This window comes from Rattus rattus, chromosome 10 (genome assembly GCF_011064425.1).
Source record: "Rattus rattus isolate New Zealand chromosome 10, Rrattus_CSIRO_v1, whole genome shotgun sequence".
Classification (NCBI taxonomy): Eukaryota; Metazoa; Chordata; class Mammalia; order Rodentia; family Muridae; genus Rattus; species Rattus rattus.
The window spans coordinates 59,507,270-59,529,203 of record NC_046163.1 but is presented as its reverse complement, the minus strand read 5'-3'; the positions used below and the strand labels follow the sequence as shown (position 1 = coordinate 59,529,203).

Sequence of the window (21,934 nt, the reverse complement as noted above, 5' to 3'; positions counted from 1 at the left end):
TCTCTTCCTTTGGGAATGAGTAAAACTACTTTGTTCCAGTGCCAATAGATAGGTTAGGAGTTAGTGGATATAAGATGAGGTCCAGTTCCCTACGCTGACATCACAGGCCCTGGGCAGTGAGGTATAGGGAAGAGCTGTCAGAGCCATGGAATAGTAACATCTTTATACCAGGGTTGGGGTGTAGAGCTCACTGGTAGAGTAGTTACCTAATATATGCAAGGCTCTGGGTTCATTCCTTAGCACTGCAAAAACAAAACCTTAACCACGACCTTCCAGTATGGACATACAGAGGTTCTCTGAGAAAGCAGAAACCTGATTTACTGGAGGCTTTTCTGTTTTCAGTTTTGAGACATGCCTGGCAGTGTAGCACACTTGGGAGCAGTGCTGCTTCGGCCATTACAGGAGTCCTCCGCTGGCTTTTACGCCAGCCACACTTGACTAGGTCGTAATGGCACGGAAGAGACCCAGAACTGCAGTTGAGCAAAGGTAGCAGAGCAGACAAGAGGAAGCTGCACCAAAGCTCCCAGCTTCTTCCAGTTGACTGACAACACACCCAACCTCACGGGAGCAACTGAAACGATACCTTTCTTATCTGAAAAGACCTAAGAGTAACTTGAGTGCAGTTAGTGCTGTGGCTTACTGTGCTAGCTGCAGTTGAGGCTTTGAGTGACCCTGGCTAGCCTTCTGCCTTTAAAAATATTTGAGAAAAGTGGCCTTAATCCTCTAAGTTGAAGTGGCTTCACTGAAAATCCTGAGTACAGCCATTTTTTGAACAGCTTTGCTAACCAGCGTTACATTTCAATCTATTAAGTACATGGCAAAATCGCGTGTTTGGGATACAGTTTGATTGGTACTGAGTTCCAGACCGTCTTTAAAAACAAACAGGTGAAGGAGAGAGGACTGCTCTAAAAAACCACTTAGCCAAAATCATTTGTAAGTCTACTTCCAGGGGATGTGATACCCTCTTCTGGTTTCCACAGGCACTGCACACTTGTGCACAGATGGAAGCAGGCAGAACAAACACGCACTCACACGCACACTTTAAAAAAGACAAAACCTCAGGTTGCTGACCCTGGATGACAAAACGTTTCAGATTCCCCCCTTCTATGGAGCTGGGGTTGGACCTATTATTGCCTTGCTCATGCCAGAAAGTTGCACTAACACTGAGCCACTCCCTGGCTTATTCTATTTCGGCATTATTAAGTCAAATTTTTCTAAAAGAGAATAACACCTAGTACATGATAATTCATAACTTCTGATAAAATGTTACTTGTAAGCAAAATCAATTTTAGCAGTCAGAAGTAAACTCAATAAAAGTTTCTTTTATACATCCAGAAGGTTTTACAGTTCTTCTAATGTTCACTGTGCTATTGGGCTGGTGAAGTGGTTCAGAGGTTAAGAGCACTGGCTGTTCTTTCACAGAACCTGGGTTCAATTCCCAGCACCAATGAGACCTTAAAACTGTAACTCCAGTTGCATGGATCTGACACCCTCACACAGACTTACATGCAGCTAAAACACCAAGACCATATAAAAATAAACCATTTAAGAGAATACTCCTCAAGCTCACTACCTTGAAGAAAAAGAAATGTATTGGTGAGTGTGATTATGTTGTTCCATAATCTCTGAACTAAAGGACGCTAAGTCAGACTAAAGCAACAGAACAGTCAGATTAACTTGTTATTCAACAGCCATTTATTGTTTCTGTGTGCAAGGCACTGTTTTAGGCGCCAGAAGGGAAAGGTAGACAACACAAATGATCAGAGTAGACTCTGCTCTCGAGGAGCGCACAATCTAGTTTGCACACAAGAGATGCCACATGGAAAGTGGTGAATACTTCCCAGAGGAAACAGCACAGAGGTTTAAAGTCAGACCGGGTCAGAAGGAAGCCGCTGGGCTCTTGCTACACTGTCTTCTTGGGCAGCAGGCACAAAAGGGGACCTGCTAGATGTGAGGAGTGGGACTGCATCTTGGGCTTTACTTCCAGCTCTAGACACAGCATCTGCTATGGTTAAAAGTCTGGGAAAGGGGGACAGGACAGGTGTGGCTGCACTGGCCAGGCTCTCCGTGTTAGAGCTTTAAAGAGGGCTGGGAAGAGGGTGTGAGAGGACACTGAGCTGAACCCCCATGGTCATACCTTTGAGACCGCTCACAACCTCTAGGCCTCTGCTTTCTCTCTTTCTGAGATGAAAATGCCGGAGCACATGATCTCAAAGGTCTTCACTCTGATCACTACACAGTGGCACCACAGGTATCAGAGCCACAGCCACTTAGGGCCAGCACTCCTGTTCTCTTTCTCAGCATTTATAAAAGCATCCTCCTCCCTCCAACCCTCTCCCCCACAATAACATTCTTTCCCAGCTTTGATACACACAAGCGTTATGAGGAATGAAGGGCATTCGTTTGTAACTAGTGGTTCAGAGTTAAGTTGGGTCTTTATAGACAAGGCAGCTTTCTCATTCACTCCTCCAGCTTCTGCCCAACAAGACAAGTAACCGACAGCCCAAGGTACTTAGCTACTTGGCTTTCAGTTTGGGTTAAACTCAAAACATTTTAGACAAAAGCCCTCCATTGTGTGTGTCCTACGAAGCCCCCAGCAGGTGTGTTTGAAAAGCTTGAATAACAAACACTGAGGACACTGGAAGGTAGGGCGGAGCTGTAAGCAGAAGGTGCCCCAGAGGGAAAGGTACGAGAACATATAACAACTCCTTTGTTGTGGCTGCTTTTCTAAGCAGAAACACAAGATTATTACAGGGAGAGTTTCCCTGCTTTCACGAGGCCAGGGAACCAAGTTTCCTTTGCATGCCATCCCAATCCTTCCTTCCTCTGCGGTCAGAGCACAGGTCCCATTCTAACAGGGAAGCCAGTATCCTGGCCCTTCTACCACCTCAGTAAGACAGGCAACATTTAAACATTTGATCTTTTGGAGAACCACACACTTTGTTCTGCCACCAGGGTTCATTATGCCAGAGTGTGCAGTCACGCTTCCTTACGTGTCAGTGCTTATGATACCAAAGTACAACTAGGAAAGAGGGTGGATTGCCAGATTCACACCACCCTGCGAGATATGATAAGCACAGACTAGGCTAACCGCCTGCTCTGACCCAGAGCAAGGGCTTTCTCCCGGAGGAGCTAGGTACTGCCACGTGCGCACAGTGGCTCCGCTGGGTTCCCAGTCCACAGTGTGGTCGGTGCCAGAGAAAGGAGCTGCGGTGAATTCCGCACAAGTGAACAACTCGCAGGCTGTTCTTGTTCCGTTGTTTAACAATGACTGACCGATTTCCTCATTCTGACGTGGGGTGACTCTACCAAATCACTTCTCCAAATCCATTAAAACATATTATTAAAGAAATCAAATATAAATGGAACAGTTACAGTGCAAAAATAAGGTCTGGCAAGAGCTGAGGTGATTAGACAGAGGTGGGGATGATTATGGAGGTACAAGCTTTAAAATGAAAGCCCTTAATAGAATCTTGATTTTAAATTTACTTTCCCTTTCTGTAAGCAGGACTTACATTGTACTTGGGCACATGGCTCATAAGGTTTCAAATACTGCAAATAAATATATTTTAAAACGTCATTTTCTATTGAAAGGCTTAGCTGAAATGTCTTCAGATCCGTGGGCGACATTAACGTGACTTTCTTCATTTGTCCAGGTTAGCTGTGTTGCTTTCTGCTCTGGCTTTTCAGACAGTCGGCCATCTACTAAGGTGGTTCTAACCTTCTAATGCTGTGCCACAGTTCCTCATGTTGTAACCCCCAGCCATAAAATCATTTCTGTTGTTACTTCATAACTGTAATTTTGCTACTGTTAGGAATCACAATGTAAATAGGTTTTCAGTGGTCTTAGGTGACCCCTGTGAGTCATTTGATCCCTAAAGGGGTGGTGCGACCCCCAGGTTGAGAACACTGGATTAAGGACTCTCAGGTATGTCCTTTATCTCTTTGGCATGCAAAGCTGGCATATATTCCTACTTCTACCAAACAGCCACAGAGGAGACAAAACACCTTCATGTGTTGGGGTTGAGAAATCAGAAATCTACAAAAACTCAATTTATTTTTTTAAATACTTTATGTGGTAAAAATACAGCAAAAATAGTTCTTTTGTTCAAAGACCAAAATATATACTGCTCTGGTCACGGTTCTAAGGGTGGTTTTAGTCTCTGGCTCCTCGATTGTGCAGGGTGTAGTGTAGGCTGGCTTCAACCGGCTACTCCAGCTTCAGTCATTTATCAACGCTAGAATCATACTGTGGAAAGAAGACACTGAATTACTAGTGTTTCCTTAGGGCTCCCCTGGAATCCAATACATTCAGACCTGTGTGCACAGGTCCATTGAGAAACACTCAGTTCATCACTTAATACCTAATAGGACAAATGTTCTTGAGAGCCTCTAACATTATCACTAAAACAATAAACAGATGGAGACGAGGGGGAGAGTAAACCTAAAACCACTTTGGTGCTGTCAGTACAAATCGGGGATGGAGAGCAGGCTCAGCAGTTAAGAGCACTCATTGCTTCCAGAGGACCCATGTCAGGTGGTTCACAAAAGCTACCTGTCACCCCAGGGGATTTGATGCCTCTGGCCTCCATGGGCACCTGCACTCACATGCACATATCCGAATATGTGATCTACATGTGTGCACCAACACACACACACACACACATACATACTCACTCTCCCCCCCCCCCTTAAAAATAAAATATGGTGGCCAGGCATATGCCCTTTATCTTAGCACTGAGGAGGCAGAGGCTTGTAGATCTCTGAGAGTGAGGCCATCCTGGTCTATACAGAGAGAGACTGTGTAAATAATAGTAATAAATAAATTTAAAACAAATAAATGAAAGCTATGCCCAGGCCAAAACAAGCCACATTAATTCCCTATCCAGATCTCTGCCTCATGCAGAATCCTAGCACTTTGCTATGAGCCCAGTGACTGGCCTCTGATGCACTTTCCTCTCGGAGCTGACCTTAGCTCAGTGCAGTTGTGAGGCCTCCGCCTCAGCCCATCATGCTCCTATATAGTCTGGCTTACAAGCTGGTGTGAGGACAGCAAGACCCAGGCATCTCCTCCTTCAGTCTGTGCTATCACAGACTGCAACTGCCAAGCTGAACACTTTCACTGTCGGAATTGATACTGTTTCTTCTTGTCACTTGAGGTGACATCAGGACAGGAAATACTCAAGAAAATCACCTCAGTTAAAAAAATGAAATAAAGGACCTAGAAAGATGGCTCAGTGGTTAAGACCACCTGCTGCTCTTTCAGAGGACTCAGGTTCAATTCCCAGCACCCACATGGTAGCTCACAACTGTCTCTAACTCCAGTTCCAGGGAATTCAACACCCTTGCACAGACACACAGACACACACACACACACACACACACACACACACACACACACACACACACACACAGGCAAAATACCAATGCACATAAAAAATAAAAATAAACAATTAAAAAACTGAGATATAGCCAGACATATTGGTGCACACCTTTAATCCCAGCACCTGGGAGGCCAGCCTGATCTATAGAGTGAGTTCCAGGACAGCCAGGGCTACACAGAGAAACCATGTCTTGAAAACAATGAAATAAAACAGAGCAATATAATCCTTTCCCCTGATGTGCAGGGGTCAACCTTGACTAACAGACTAAAACTGCTGCAGCACAGGGACAAACCCTCAGGGTTACTGGGCTACCAAAGGTCAGGCCCAGTAAACACTCAATGCACAGTGCAGGGTAAAGGCAGTCGCTGATATTTTGAAGATTCTGAGTTTACTATAGATGATAAACTCAAGCACTTCATAGCACTTAGCTCATGCTACAATCCCATGAGGTAAGTTGTAGTAAGAGCCCATGCTCAGATGAAAACCCGAGGTATGCAGAAGCTTATTAGCACCTCCCAGGGGCTGGAGAGATGGCTCAGTGGTTAAGAGCACTGACTGCTCTTCCAGAAGTCCTGAGTTCAATTCCCAGCAACCACATGGCGGCTCACAACCATCCATAATGAGATCTGATGCCCTCTTCTGCTGTGTCTGAAGATAAATAAATCTTTAAAACAAGCCAAACACTTCTTGCTCTTGTGGAGGACCTAGGTTCAGTTCCCAGCACTTATACAGTGGCTCATAACTGTAACTCAAGTTCTAGGGTTTTCGGTATGTCTATCTGTCCATCTGTCCGTCTGTCTCTGGGTATGTATGTGTGCATACATATGTATGCATGGACATATTTTTCCTTCTGGTTTTCTGAAACAGAACAGTGAAAGCTCTCAGATTCTAAGAGTAAAGAATAGCAATGGCAGTTTTAAGTGTATTAATCGCTTCAGCAGCTAAGACATATGTGGTATAGAAAACTCTTCTATAGGTTAGATAGAACACTAATTTAATTAAAAATGTACACAGCTACAATAAACTCACATAATTCCCATAAGTGTTACAATGTTAATACCTCATGAACCAAAAGCAGGCATGGCATTCGGTACGCTGTGAAGACTATTCTACACTTACCTGTAGAGATACATGAAGAAACAGAGTAGGTAGAAACCAAGCTTGATCATGGCTTCTTTCATGTGTGACTTTAACTGTCCCCGGTTGTGTATTTCTGTTGGATCAAATACTCCCATGTTACCGCTTGGCACCATAATGAACCTGACAAAGGACACACACATAAAAGGAAATCAGATCTCGGCATTAATACTAAAAAACAATTTCAAAACAGTAGTGTGATGGTTTGCATATGCTTGGCCCAGGGAGTGGCACTATTAGAAGGTGTGGCCTTGTTGGAGGTGGGGTGGGCTTGGAGACCCTCCTCCTAGCTGCCTGAGGATGCTCAGTCTGTTCCTGGCTTCCTTCAGATGAAGATGTAGAACTCAGCTCCTTCTGCACCATGCCTGCCTGGATGCTGCCATGTTCTTACCTTGGTGATAATGGACGGAATCTCTGAACCTGTAATGCTGCAGCTGGACTTGGTGATGTGTAAGAGTCGCCCAGGTGGTACTGGTTTTGAAGGCATGAAGGGGTCATGAAGAGCAGCTGAGGCTGGGCACTGGGAGAGGCCATGGAAGGCCATTGGTGAAAGTGCAGCCTCAGTTGTAATTGATGGCCCAGGACTGAAGGAGTCATGCAAAGGAGCTGAGGCTTGGCACCATGAAGAGAGCCTGTGAGAGGCTACTGGTGAAGCCTAGTTGCAATGGAAGACCCCAGTGTATTGGAGATGCCAGTACCGTGGGATGATCCCCAAGAACAGCTGAGGCAATGGAGTGGATCAACCTGAGTGCTACAGAGGGCAGAGCTGGAGAAGTGAAGCCTGCCTTTTGGAGGATCATGTGTGGATCTAAGACACTGAAACAAGCTTCCTTGGAGACCCAAAGATGTTAAAGATGCCAGAGCCACAGGCTATCTGCTGAGGAAAGCTGCTAACAGGGAGTGGAAGCAGCTCAGGAGAAAGAAGCTTGTTACCGTCAACAAGGATAAAAAGGAGTTGAAGATCTGAAGACCGCTTTGATATCAGCCATGGAGATGGCAGTTTAGTGTGTACCCAGCAGTTGCCTGTCTTAATTAGGGATTACAGTTAGGTGATTGGATGGATCTCAGAAGAGACTTTGAACTTTTAACACTGCTGATAATGCTATAGCCCATGGAGACTTTGGAAGTTGGACTAATGTACTTTTTTATTATACTATGTTTAGGTATGGCTTCCATAGACTCATGTGTTTAACAAGCCTATGGAGGCCAGGGAGTGGAATGTGATGGTCTGCATATGCTTGGCCCAGGGAGTGGGCCTTGTTGGAGGACGTGTGTCACTGTGGGGTGGGCTTGGAGACCTCCTCCTAGCTGATGAGGATGCTGTCTGTTCCTGGCTTCCTTCAGGTGAGGATGTAGAACTCTCAGCTCCTCCTGTGCCATGCCTGCCTGGATGGTGTCATGTTCCTGCCTTGTTGATAACGGACTGAACCTCTGAACCTGTAAGCCAGCCCTAATTAAATGTTGTCCTTTATAAGACTTACATTGATCATGGTGTCTGTTCACCCTAAGACAAGTAGTAAACCTGCAAATGTGAACCAGGTCCTGCAGCCTCAAATTCAGACAAAATAAAGTTGTTTGATGAAGTCTACCATCTGACTTTCCTTTGGAAGCTACTCTTGACTTTTCATTTACTTTTCTTTCCACTAAAACAAACATAGTATAATACCTAATAAATACTGAGAAACTTTAATACATCTGTCTTTCTTTAGCTCATTCTCATTGGATACAAGTTAAAGGAGATTCCAAAGCCAAATTAATGTCATAAAGTTCTCAGAAACTTCTAAGGATCTTTTTGTGTGTTCGTGTATGTGGTGTACATGTATCTATGTTTGCTTATGTGTGTGTATACATGTGGAGGGCAAAGGACAACATCAAGTATATTTTTCAATTGCTCTTCATCTTACATATTGAAGCAGTGTTTCTTGCTCAAACCAATAACTCCCTAATCCAGCTTGTTGAGATAGTAAGCTTGCTCCAGGGATAGCCTGCCTCCAACTGAGAGATTACAGAAGGCCCAGGTGGACATGCCCATCTGGAGTTCAGGTTGGGGCTGGGGTCTGAACTCCAGTTGTCGTTGTGCTTGCACTTGGTCCACTGACCCATTTCCGTAGCCCTTTTTTTTTTTTTTTTTTTTTTTTTTGTTTTTTTTTTTTTTGGGGCGGGGGGCCGAACCCCGGGCCTTTCCCTTCCTGGGTAAGCGCTCTACCACTGAGCTAAATCCCCAGCCCCCTGGCCCCTTTTTTGAGACAGGGTCCAGCCCTGTGGCTCAAACTGTCTTCTAATTCACTATACAGCCCAGTCTAGCTTTGACCCTGAGTGCTGAGATTCCAGGCATGCATCACATCTGGCTTTCAGAAACTTGTTTCTATGAATTAAGAAGGAAAACTATGATTACCATCCAGACTGCGCCATACGTGTGATGTACATGTCTGAGCCTGGATCTGTAAATGACCTCCTCTGCTGTGCCATGTGTGATGTCTGAGCCTGGATCTGTAAATGACCTCCTCTGCTGTGCCATGTGTGATGTCTGAGCCTGGATCTGTAAATGACCTCCCACTGCTTGCATGTCAGACTTCTTGACTTCCTTACTCTTGCCACACATAGTTTCTCAATGTCACTTCTGTGAAACATGAAAGCCTCTTTGAGCTTCGCACATCTTAAACTGTCCCCTAAATCCTACTAGCCTATCTGTACCTGAACAGAAGGTGCTTTTACTTGAATATCAAGTAATACCTCCAAGTAGTCTCAAAAAGTTTTCCAGCTCAGAACCTGGTATTTAAGCCCCGTGGTGATCCTTAAAACTTTCTTCCTATGCAATTCTTGTCTCTCTCACCTCTCACAGCCCACTGAACTCCTGCTAATTGGCTTTCTCCTGCCCTTTTATCGGCTGTCTCTGTTTCACTCCCACTAATACAACCCTGTACCAACAATACAATCTTTTCTCCATTCTCTGAACTGAATTTGTAATGTCCTGGCTCTTCTCTATTTAGTATGAGTGAATACTTCTCTATTCAACACATACTACTTATGAAAAAAATCTCCTCAAAGCATTTATGTCATCTTGCTGCTTAAAAACATAAAACGTGGGCTGGAGATAGGACTCAGTGGAACAGCCTTTCCCAAGCTGGAGCTCAGCCATCTGTGGTGGGCACACCTCTAATCCCAAATTCATTAAGTGATGAAATGAACTGCAAATCAACCTTGACGTTCTAAGTGGCCAGTCAAGAAGGACCATGCACTTGGCCTTGCTGCAGGCTATTTGACCACACAGTGAACCCCGAGATTGTTTACCTACTAGAAAAGCCTGTTTGTAGTTGTGGTGTGGCTCCACCCTTACATGCACCTTTAAGACCTCTGGCTGGATACAGACACATCCTTAGTATACACCTTTAATCACAAATGATAAAGATAAATTTAGTTTGTAGAAGGAAATACCATGTTTGGAAGTGATGTCTAATTAGGTGGCAGACCAAATGACCAATCAGGGAAAGATATGACAGAATAGGATACGCTCAACTCTCATGAGAAGAGAGAGGAAAAAGGATCTGCTTAAGAACAGTGCAGAGAGAGAGGAGTAGGCGGCTTTACTGGGACAGTTGTACAGAGAGGTTGCAGAGAGAGAAAATATAAGCTCCAGGTGAAGACAGAACAAAGCCAGAGAGGGAGAAGGAGCCGGAAGATCAGAACAGACGGCTAGAATTAGTCTGAGCCAGGCTGAGTCAGTCAGCTTGGAGAGGAGTTTGAGGCAGAACAAGAGTTGAACCAGCCAGCCAGAGTTCAGCAAAGCTAGAAAGGGTGAGCTTATTCAGCAGTCAGTCTCAGAGGCTGAGAACATTCTAGGCCTGGATTAGATTACATGGAGGCTAGAAGCTTCCAGGACTATGCTTAGGTTAGCAGACTGAGGCAGGAAGGCTTAGAGGTATAGATCACTGGAATAAACATTACATTTTACACATCTTTATATATGTCTTTCTAGAATCTGTACATGTTGCTCAGGTAGCTAGGGCCGTGGGTGGAATCTGCTAGTCAAGTGCTTGCCTAGCATGCACAAAGCACTGGGTGTGGCCCTGGCATTGACTAAAGTGAGCGTGCAAGTGTGTGCCTGCTTTCTCAGGACTTAGAAGGGAGAAGTCAGAGACTCAGGAACATCCCTATCCACTGTCCTGGCTAGTTTTTACATCAGCTTGACTCTCTGAGTTAGGATTACTATTTCGATGATGAAAAGCAACTTGGTCAGGAAAGAGTTCGTTTGACATACACTTCTGTATCACAGTTCATCAAAAAAGGAAGTCAGGGAAGGAACTCAAGCAGGGCAGAAACCTTTCCTCATGGCTTGCTCAGCCTGTTTACTTATGGAACCCTGGACCACTACCAGCCCAGGGGTATAACTACCCAAAACAGGCTGGGTCCTCTCCCCATCAATCATTAAGAAAATGGCCTTATAGGCTTGCCTGGTTTTTTTTTTTTTTTTTTTAAAAGTTTATTTCATGTATATGAGTACAATGTAGCTGTCTTCAGACACACCAGAAGAGGGCATCAGATCCCATTATAGATGGTTGTGAGCCACCATGTGGTTATGGGAATTGAACTCAGGACCTCTGGAAGAACAGTCGGTGCTCCTAACTGCTGAGCCATCTCTCCAGCCCTGGCTTGCCTGTTTATAGCCTCATCTTATGGAGGTATTTTCTCAACTGAGGTTCCATCCTCCTAGATGACTCTAGCTTATGTCACATTGCCATAAGACTGGATGGCACACTGATACAAGATGGAGTCATTTAGGAAGGAACCTCAATTAAGAAGTGAATTTACTTGACTGGCCTATGGGCAAGCCTGTGGTGCATTGTATTTACCAATGATTGATTGATGTGAGATGGTGGTCCAGGGAGAGCAGGCCAGTAAACAGCACTCCTCCATGGCCTGTTATCAGTCCCTGCCTCCGCTGTGGAAGTTGCTGTCTATCTACCTCTTTTCTATAGCACAGCATACACCAGGGTAGAATTTGAACTTTTTTTTTTTTTTTTTTTTTTTTTTTTTTTTTGGTTCTTTTTTTCAGAGCTGGGGACCGAACCCAGGGCCTTGAGCTTCCTAGGCAAGCGCTCTACCACTGAGCTAAGTCCCCAGCCCCTGAACTTTCTTATTGCTTTCTCATGACAGGCCAACATCCTAATCTGAGCCTCATCCTGGGAATATAGGTTCCTTACAGTCTGGTTAGGACCAGTCCTAGGAAGTCTTGGTTTGTTTTTTGAGACAGGATTTGCTGTGTACCTAGGTTGGCCTCAGGCAGGAGGGGATGGAAAGGAGGGCACATGCTTCTGTCATGAGAAAACTACGGAGATCGGAGGAGTAAGGGTGAAGTCCAAGAACAGCTTGCAGGATTCAGTTTTGTCCTCCTATGTGGAGTGCAGGGATCAAAGCCAGACTATCAAGCTTGGCGGTCAACACCTCTACCCACTGAGCATCACACTACCACTCCTTACTGTATGTTTTGCTGTTTGAGAGGAGGGGTCTCACTGTCTCCCTCTGGCTGTCCTAGAACTCTCTATGTACACCAGGCTGGCTTCCTCTGCATCCCAGGTACTGAGATTAAAGGTGTTTGTCACCACACATGACTTATTTTTATCCTAACAGTATTTTATAACATCATACTTAACTGTCAGTCAATGAGTGGGTTTTGCCCTTATAAAAGACTAAATATAAACAAAATAAAAGCTGAGAGAGAGAGAGAGAGAGAGAGAGAGAGAGAGAGAGAGAGAGAGAATCTATTAACATAAAAAATAATTCTAGGGCAGGAGAAATGGCTCAGTGGTAAAGGCTCATTGCCTGCTCTTACATAAAACCCAGGTTTGGGTCCCAATACCACATGGCTCAAAACAACCTGTAACTCCAGTTCCAGGGGATCCAATACTTTCTCCTGGCCTCCATGGGCACCTACACAATGACATATATATATATATATATATATATATATATATATATATATATATATATATATATTAATATGTGTATGTGTATGTGTGTGTATGTAAGTATTATTCTACAATTCTTCACTAGATAACAAACTATAATAGCCTGACTATGGGTGACTTCTATTTCTAAACAAATTTCCTGGTTGGGGTGTGTGTGTATGTGTGTGTGTGTGTGTGTGTGTGTGTGTGTGTGTGTGTGTGTGTGTGTTATGATGATGATATTTTGGTTTTTTAAAGTACAGGGTTTCTTTTTAGTCCTTGATATCCTGGAAGTTGCTCTGTAGATTAGGCTAGCCTTGAACTCAGAGCTCAGTCTGGCCCACTGGGTGCTGAGATGAAAGGCTCTCTCCACCACACCTGCCCAGCTAGGGATCACTAATCTTGACTGTCAACAAAGAAGATAAAGAGAGGCCAGATTAGTATAGCACACCTCTGAGTGTGCCTGACAAGTTTCCAGAAGCAATTAGATCGTGAGAACTAGGACTCTACCAACGGATCAGTCCCTCAGTGTACTTATAATGGGAAGTCATCATTGGAAGTAGTGAGGCAGCAGGTGGGGCCTGCACAGACATGTGTCACTGAGGACTGTGCTGGGGTTGTACCTCGCGCCCTAGTCCCTTCCATTTTCCCTTTTCTCTACTTTCAGCTGAGATGGAGTGAAGAAGCACCTCCTGGCCAAGGGCTTGGGGTCCAAGCAACCATGAACTGAAAACTGACATGGTGAGCTAAAGATAATTCTTCTTTAAACTGTTTCTATAAGGCATTTTGGTTACAGCCATGAGAAAATTGGCTAATACACTTCCTAATTTTTTTAAATTAATTTCTTTTCTTTTCCTTCCTTCCCTTCCCTTCTCCCTCCCCCCTCTCTCTCTTTCCTTCCTTCCTTCCTTCCTTCCTTTCTTTCTTTCTTTGTGTGTGTGTGTGTGTGTGTGTGTGTGTTTGCCTGTGTAGGAATGCAGGATTCAGGGCTTCTGAGTGCTAGATCTAAACTAAACTCATTATTGTGCAGTAAGTCCTCCTAACCACTGACTACCTAGCTCCCTACTTCTTAATTTTTTTTAAAATCAAAATTTTAGTGTTAATCTTCACTGCAAAAACAAAGATTTCCAAATAAACAAACAAACATCCCAAACCCAAGTCACCTGCTGCAGGCACTAACGCAGCCCTGTCTGGTGGACTCCCAGATTACAGATTTAAATGCAGCCCTGTCTTGTAGACTCCCAGGTTACAAATTTAAATGCAGCCCTGTCTGGTGGACTCCCAGATTACAGATTTAAATGCAGCTCTGTCTAGTGAACTCCCAGATTACAGATTTAAATGCAGCCCTGTCTGGTGGACTCTCAGATTACAGATTTAAGTAAGGCCCAACTGTCTCAAGCCTTTGACTGCTCTAGAGGAAAATGATACTCATGGCATGCAAACATCGCACAAGTCTGTAGGCTCCATGACTAAACACTAGATTACTCTTATACATGTGAGTTTTGTGCTTTAGCACGAGATCGAGCCATGCAAACTTATCTGCCCAATATACCAGAGTGAACAATAATTTATTCTGATTTCATATGTTGTTGTTGTTCTTTATTTAATCACTGGGATGTTTCTGTGGGGAGAACCTGTTAATTATTTTCTTTTCTCTACAGTTTTATGTAGCCTAGGATGTCTTCCAATTCACTAAATGGGCAAAGCTAGATTTAAACTCCTGCTCCTTCTAACTCAACCTCCCAAAGGCTGGGAGGACAGACATGCACCATCACACTGGGCTATTAATGCTTTTTTAAGGACTACTGTCAGAAAACAGTAAACAGACTATACTTACCTATATATATTCCATGTGGCAACAGGTAAGTTGAGAAGGAAGATGACCCAGTGCAAGGAGACAAGCATCAGCACAGTGACAATGGTGTGGCCAACCAACTCTGGTATCACCCACTACAATCCAAGAACAGAGCATTACATCACTGACCTGTTTCCTGGCTGAACACGACATTCAAGCCAAATGGATGAATAAACAGAGATTTTTACTTTAGACCCAAAACCCCACACAGAGATATAGCTTCTTAACCTAGGCAAATACATCAGGTAACAGCTCAAACCTAAAGCAATTAAATTTCAGTATTATTTCACCCTAAGCAAAGGCTTTTGACTCTTTCACTGAACAGCTCGGAATAACTAAGGAAAAAGCAGAGTATTAGTTACTTTCTGTTCCAGCATCTGTGCTGATATGCTAAAGCCTCCTGCTCTAGATTAGCACAGCACATATCCATACGCAGCACATAACCACACAGGGCACATATCCACACGCATGCCTTTCCAATCAAAATGCCCATCTTAAAGTAACAGCCCCTGCACCCTGCGAAAATTTTCCCATGTCCAAAATCCCGAGGAAGCAAATGCCATGCAGAAAGATAAAATTTTTAAAAATGTCCAGGTGGAGTAGTAAGTGCCAGCAATCCCAGCACTAGGTAAGCAGAGGGAATCATGGCAAGTTCAAGGCCAGCAAGGACTACCTAGTGAGACTCAGCCTCAAAACAACAACAAAATAAGAATAGAAATTTTTTAAAAAGCAGGCTGAGGAGATGGTTTAGTGGTTAAGAGCACTTGTTACTCATAGAAGACCTGGGTTTGTTTCCCAGCACTGTAAGGGGTGGCCCCCAACTGCCTGTCCTGGGGAAAAACTGATACATCCTTTTCATCTTTTCCTAATTCATTTGTGGGAGAAACAGTGAAAGGGGTGTTACTTGGAAGCCCAGGCAGGCCTCTTCCCTCAGCTTCCTAAATACTGGGATTACAGGCAGTCATTATTATGTCCAGCACTTTACCTTGTAGAAAATAGTATTGAAGTACCCTCCCTTTCTGCCTCTTTTTCTTTCTTGTTTGCTCATTTGTTTGTTTTTGAGACAGGGTTTCTCTGTGTAGCCCTGGCTGTCCTGAACTCACTTTGTAGTCCAGGCTGGCCTCAAACTCAGAGATCGCCTGCCTCTGCCTCCCCAGTGCTTGGAAAGTGTGTGCCATCTCTGCCTGGCTGAAATGTGACAATTAACACCAGGAGAGTAAAGATTTGGGAGTGGAGGAAGGGGAAACTCAAGGGAAATACTATCACTGTCTCCTGAGGTGCAGCAACAAGGATGGATTTTACCAGAGTAGAACAGAGCACAAGGACACAAATGCTGGACCAACTTACTCCAAAAAGACAAAAAGAAACTAGCACAAGCCGGGTACAGCACTGAGGAAGTGGGTGTTTTCAGTGAGGGAACGCCTAACAACCAACTCTTCTTTGAACCTCTTGCTGTTGTTTTTTCCAGTAGACTGAAGATGTGATGTCACATGGGAATTGTTTTTCTTTTTCTTTTCTTTTTTTAAAGATTTATTTATTTTAGTTATATGACGAGTATACTGTTCCTATCTTCAGTCACACCAGAAGAGGGCATCACATCCTATTACAGATGGTTGTGAGCCACCATGTAGTTGCTGGGAATTGAACTCAGGACCTCTGGAAGAGCAGTCAGTGCTCTTAACTGCTGAGCCATCTCTCCATTCCCTGGGAACTGTTTTTCAAGTCAAGCAATAGGGCCCTTCAGTATAGTTTTACACAGACTTTCATCCAGAAAGCTTCTTTGTCTGCTCATTTCATAAAAAGAGTCAGGGACAAATGTTTTCCCTGTATCTATGTTAAACTCCTTGACTTAGAGGGTTTATGCCAATATAAAGTTCTTATTATATTAAATATAAAATGACCCTAAGACAAATCAAGTCCACAAACCACACAAGGAAGGGCTTCTTTCACTCAACAAAAGACAGACTGAACATTTCTTCCATGAGTGGGAGGTGGCAGTATGGCACAGAAAACAAGAGCCAGCCTCCTGCACACAAGACAACCAGGAACTTCCAGAGTAAAGAAACCAATCTAAAGTCAGATCTAGTGTAACTTATGATCTAAAATACTGTAAAACACAGCAGTTCTATCTAGGACATTACAATGAATACAAAAAATGCTAAAATAAAAAATGCAAATATTTATAATAATAAAACTTAATATGAAAAGAATTGGCACTAACCAAAAAATGAGCAGAGAAATGTCTTACCTTGTTTAATTTTGAGCAACATGATCTAGCGTTAATGTAATCACATTCTAAATCAGACAGTGTAATGATCTGGTAACTGAGATAAGGAGTTATATATACATAATGCTGGTGTTTGTAAGGTATGTACACATGTATGCAGCAGAGGTTGATAATGGCCTTTTTTTTTTCCTATTTCTTTCCACCTTACTTCTTGAGACATCGCCTCTGACTAAAACTGAAACTTGCTGTTTGACTAGACTGGCTGGCTGACAGGCCCTGGGACCTTTCTGTTTTCTTCTTTCTCCATTGCTGGGGCTCAGAACTAAGTCTTCACACTTGCACAGCACCCGATTTACCTTGTGAGTCATCTGTCAAGCCTCAGGAATTACAATTTCTGATTATTTATGTTTCAGAAAGCAATTTTAGCACTCAGGAGATGAGTGGATCAGAAGTTCAAGCCTGCCCTCAGCTACAGAGGAATTTGAATTGCAAGGTTATGATGGGATACACTAAACACTGTCTCAAAAAAAAAAAAAAAAAAAAAAGTAAATTTAGTTTAAAAGTAAAATATTCTCAACCAAGTATCTCCTACTCACCACTTTCCCCACAAATTCATAATCAGTTAATGCTAATACAATTAACACTATAATTCAAATTCAGAATATTCTCATCTCAACTGGTTTATCTTCTAATATTTCGTATATTTAATCTACTCTGCAGATTCATCTTTTTAATAACCTACTGTATTTTGAGCATTTAAAGTAACAGAATTATATGTTTTATCATACATAACATATTTGAAATAATATGTATATTATAGAATGATAAAATTTAGCCAATCAAGATTCATGGCTTCACATGGTAACTTTGTTGTAAAAATGGCTATTTTTTGTCTTGGCACCTTTTACAAATGGGATACATTGTTAACTGTAGTCACCAGATGAATCTATTTCCCCTACTCCAAGTTCAACATCTTATCCATTCTGTGGAGGCACTCTACCACTGAGCCACGCCCCTACATCAGCAAAAATCTCTTAAACTGATTTCTATGCTGTGCATCCTTGACCTAAAGCTACTTTGCTTATGTCAAAAGTTTTCAGGGACTCACTACTGCTTGCAGGATAAAAAAGCACCGCCCCCCCCAATCTGATCTAATTCCTCCTTCCCAACCTGATCTCTTGCTACAACCAAAAGCAACCATGTACTCCTGATGATCTCTTCCCACCACCCCAAAGTGAGCATACCCACTCTGCACCTTGCTCTTGCCAGTGACTGCAAATACCTGCCCCCCTTTCCTGTGGATTTTTTCATTATTCAAATTCCACACACCCCTATAGTCTACCTGAAACCTATTCTGACCTTTTCTACCAAGTCCCTATAAAGTTATTACCGCAACAATCCTACAACACTGTAAAATGCCAAATTCTCACCAAAATGCGCCCTGTGTAGCCACTGTTAAACATTCCAGTTAACATGTACATATATACATGACCTGGTATACACCAAGACTGTTTTAGTGGTCAAGTTTTCCAAACTGTAAAAAAAAAATAATAATAATAAAAAAACTGTTGCTGCACTTCTGTCAAGCAGCTCTGGCCCCTTACATCACAAGCTAAGCACTGGCCATCAGAACTTAAGTAGGAGAGCCTGCCCTTTTAATCGGTTCCTCAAAGCTAATAAAACGCAGGGCTCTTTACATCAGAACTCATCAAAGTAAGAGCTGATACTAGACAATTGCAATAGGGCAGCCACTGGGTGTTTAAGGAAAATTCTCACTGCGTATATTTAGGAAATAAATAAATACAATTCTAAAGAAAATCAAAGCAGGTAAGATACAGTACTGGGCAAGATTCGTAGTTCTAAATTTTGCTCCTTATTATTAAAAAAAAAAACAAAGTTGTCATTTCACCATAAAGTGGGAAATATACTCTGTGCAGCCATTCCAAAGTTGCACAGTGCCAAATAAAAAGTTAAATTCGATCAGAAAAGAGGACGTGATTTCACAAGAAAGGGGGCAACAGCCAAAGGTCCTAAAGCACTTTTCTAGTCATATGTAATTACTTAAAACTGGTCTGTGCGTTACAGTACTGCATTACAACATTGCTATAACAAAGACTGCCAACCCCTCAAGGACTGGGGGAACTGTTGCCACACAACCACTACAGTGCTAGGTTGATGAACACCATTTATTGGTCTGGAAAATAATGTCTGAAGCCTGTAACAGAGACAACTACAGAAAAATATTGAATTTTAACACGTACAATGTAATTTTTTTAAGTTTAGAAATTGGGGACTAAGTCACATGTAGCTGTTGAGTTTACAGATCTTCCACTGCTGAAGGCAACCAGAAACACTTTGCCGATGCTTCTGCCCTAACTCCTTTCAAAAACTCTCTAAAGAACTGCACGTGAAGGAAGCGCATCGCGGGTTCTTGGAATGAGTCATCTCCTGGGTGTGGGGAGAGCCCAGAAGCGCAGACACCCACGAGGACAAAGGGGCAAGGGTGCTGCCGGGGACCAGAGAAGGCAGCAAAGCCTTCCGCCCGCCGGCTACGCTCGGAATGGCTTCGCTCTCTCGGGGTCCCGGCGGCTAGGGCAGGGAGAGAGGAGGCGAGGGAGCCGGCTCAGGCCCGCCAGAGATTCAGCGCGGCTCCTCTGCTTGCGACCCGGGCCCGCGCCGCCGCCCCCTCACCCCACACCTGCCAGCGCCCGCCTGGCCCACCCTCCGCCCACATTCCCGGCGGTAGCCCTGGGAAGGAGCAGGGACCTCGGCCCGCTTCAACCAAGGATACGAAGTAGACAGAGAGGAAGATGAGCGCACAACAGTCGAGGAGCGAGAAGAGGAACACCACCGCCTCCATCCTCTGCCGCCGCTCCGCCCGTCAAACCAGCTCCGGGCCGCGCCGCCCGGACAGGCGGCATGCCGGGAGTTGTGGTCCAGAAAAGCATGGAAATGCATGATGGGAAATGCAGTTCAATAGTACCCCGGGCGCGTAGGAGGCGGGCCTCACCCTCAAGAATATCCACTATAAGAAAGTTTTACTCACTTTGTATGAAATTTTCTGTCTCTTTTACTTTCTATCCATCCTTACTTGCCTACCATTGTTGGATTCTGTGGAATGCGTTTTGTATGTGTGTGGTAAGATCTTGCTTTGTGGGTTGGAGAGATAGCTCAGCGGTTAAGAGTACTGACTGTTCTTCCAGAGGTCATGAGTTCAAATCCCAACCACTACAGATGGCTCACAACCATCTGTAGTGAGATCTAAGGTGTTCAGCCTGCCAACGGTGTGTGGGAGGAGCTACCGACTTTTACTAGAGCTGTGGCTTTCTTTTGGCTCGGCAGAGCCTTTATGGAAGGAGCTCTGGTTAAGAGATAGGGATTCTCTCTTTGGGCTTTCTTGAACAACAGAGAAGCCAGCAAACAGCGCTAAGGAGCCTTTTTGCATTTGGAGGAGCCGGAGAGAAATGTAGACTAGCTCAGTAGAATGATGAAGATAGAGATTGTTAGTTGTAGGATCAGGTTTGTAAATAGATTTTTTTTACATAGTAAAGAAAATAAAGTGACTTTGCTGAGCCAGAAGGTTTTTTACCTCAGTTTATGCCTCCCCTGTCTAGACTTATTATAAGTATAAACACTAGATTTAAGTGGTTGCAAGGTGGCACATGCCTTTAATCCTGGCACTCAGGAAGAAGAAGCAGGTGGTTTTCTGAATTCAAAACCATCCTGGTATCCTGGTCTACAGAGTGAATTCTAGGCCAGGCAGGACTATATAGCTAGATACTGTCTCAAAGGAGTTTTACTGATACACACACACACAAAAATAATAAACCTAATAATCTTTTTTTAGAAGAAAACCAGCTGAGGCCAGGTGTGGTGACACAGGCCTTTAATCCTAGCACTCAAAGTTAGAGGTCGGGGCTGGAGAGATGGCTCAGTGGTTAAGAGCTCCAACTGCTCTGCCAGAGGTCCTGAGTTCAATTCCCAGCAACCACATGGTGGCTCACAACCATCTGTAATGGGATCTGGTGTGTCTGAAGACAGCGACAGTGTACTCCTATACATTAAATAAATAGATAAATCTTTAAAAAAAAAAAAAGGTTAGAGGTAGGTGGATCTCTGTGAGTTCTGACCCTGTCTAACAAAACAAAAAAAAAGAAAGAAAGGAAGAAAGAAAGACAAGAAAAAGAAAAGCACATGGGGCTTAACTGAGTCAGACACGAAACAGATGGAGGAAGTTGCTATGCGATGTCAAAACGTCCGTTACTCAACAACCAAAGAGGAAACGAGAAATGACAGAAGAAATGAGCGGTGAACATCTCTAAGTAATCTCAACAATGAATCTAAATGAAAATGTAAATATATATATTATAATATAAAAATATAGGCAACAGGGCCAAGTAGCACATTGTCTCAAAACAGTAACAGAAAGAAAGAAAAAGAAAGAGAAAGAGAAGAAAAGAAAAAAGAGAGGCACTGGGCATCATGTTGAATACCTTTAATGTCAGCTCAAGTCAGAGGCTGGTGGATCTCAGTGAGGACAGCTTGGTCTACATAGGAGTTCCAGGACAGCCAGAGATATATAATAGAGAGAACCTGTCTCAAAAAACAACAAAATCGCTTCAAGAAAGCAAAAGGCTACCCCTAGAATTAAACAAAATATTTATGATTTGAATATCTCATCAGAGATTAGTAATCTCAAACATACAAGAATTCCTGAAATGCAACACAGCCATCATATCTAGCAAACTGAACTAAAAGGTGTCAATGGAAGACAGACATGGTGTGCATTCCTAATTTAGTCTCAGCACCTGGGAGGCAGAGGCAGGCAGATCTCTGTGTGTTCGAGGTCAGTCCGGTCTACAAAGCAAGTCCCAGGATAACCAGGGCTGTAATACAGAGAAAGAGGAGGAGGGGGAGGGGAGGGGACAGGGAGAAGGATGAGGAAGAAAGAAAGAAAGAAAGAAAGAAAGAAAGAAAGAAAGAAAGAAAGGAAAAAGAACTCAAGAACAATTCCCCAAGATTATACAAATAGGCAATAAGCACAAGAAAAGACTTTTAGTATTACTAATCACTAGGGAAATGTAAGTCAAATTTACAATGAGATGATGCATTTATTAGAATGGCTACTATCGAAAGAGCAGACAATACGCGTAAAGATATGAAATGTTATTCATTGTTGTTGAGGCAGGGTCTCACACAGTAGCCAAGAATGGCCTGGGACTCATTAAGTAGCGAAGGCTAGCCTCAAACTTGCAGCAATCCTGTTGCCTCAGCCTCCTGAATGCCGGAATTACAAAATGAGCCAAGGTGTTGAGCTTGAACAGTTGGAATTCTTATGCTTGTTGGTGGCAATGTAAAATTATATACCTGCTATTGAGAGCGGTGT

The 21,934-nt window shown here is 43.4% G+C and overlaps 1 protein-coding gene across 1 annotated transcript; it reads right to left on the bottom strand.

Moving 5' to 3' along the window:
- Positions 1-1,672: 1,672 nt before the first annotated feature.
- On the bottom strand, positions 1,673-19,506 carry Cnih4 (cornichon family AMPA receptor auxiliary protein 4). Its single transcript, XM_032915131.1, has 5 exons — positions 19,340-19,506; positions 16,570-16,638; positions 14,304-14,416; positions 6,504-6,644; positions 1,673-4,249 (listed from the first exon to the last, which is right to left on the bottom strand). Exons 1-5 carry the CDS (start codon positions 19,406-19,408, stop codon positions 4,222-4,224), a joined length of 420 nt encoding a protein of 139 aa, XP_032771022.1. The 5' UTR covers positions 19,409-19,506; the 3' UTR covers positions 1,673-4,221.
- Between the last annotated feature and the right edge of the window lie 2,428 nt (positions 19,507-21,934).

Excerpts from the sequence above, each read along its gene's own strand:
- Cnih4 (XM_032915131.1), bottom strand. The coding sequence starts at position 19,408 with ATGGAGGCGGTGGTGTTCCTCTTCTCGCTCCTCGACTGTTGTGCGCTC. Across the intron at positions 16,639-19,339 it reads TCTTCCTCTCTGTCTACTTC|ATCATTACACTGTCTGATTT; the intron begins GTATCCTTGGTT and ends CTCAGTTACCAG. Across the intron at positions 14,417-16,569 it reads GTTGCTCAAAATTAAACAAG|TGGGTGATACCAGAGTTGGT; the intron begins GTAAGACATTTC and ends CTTGGATTGTAG.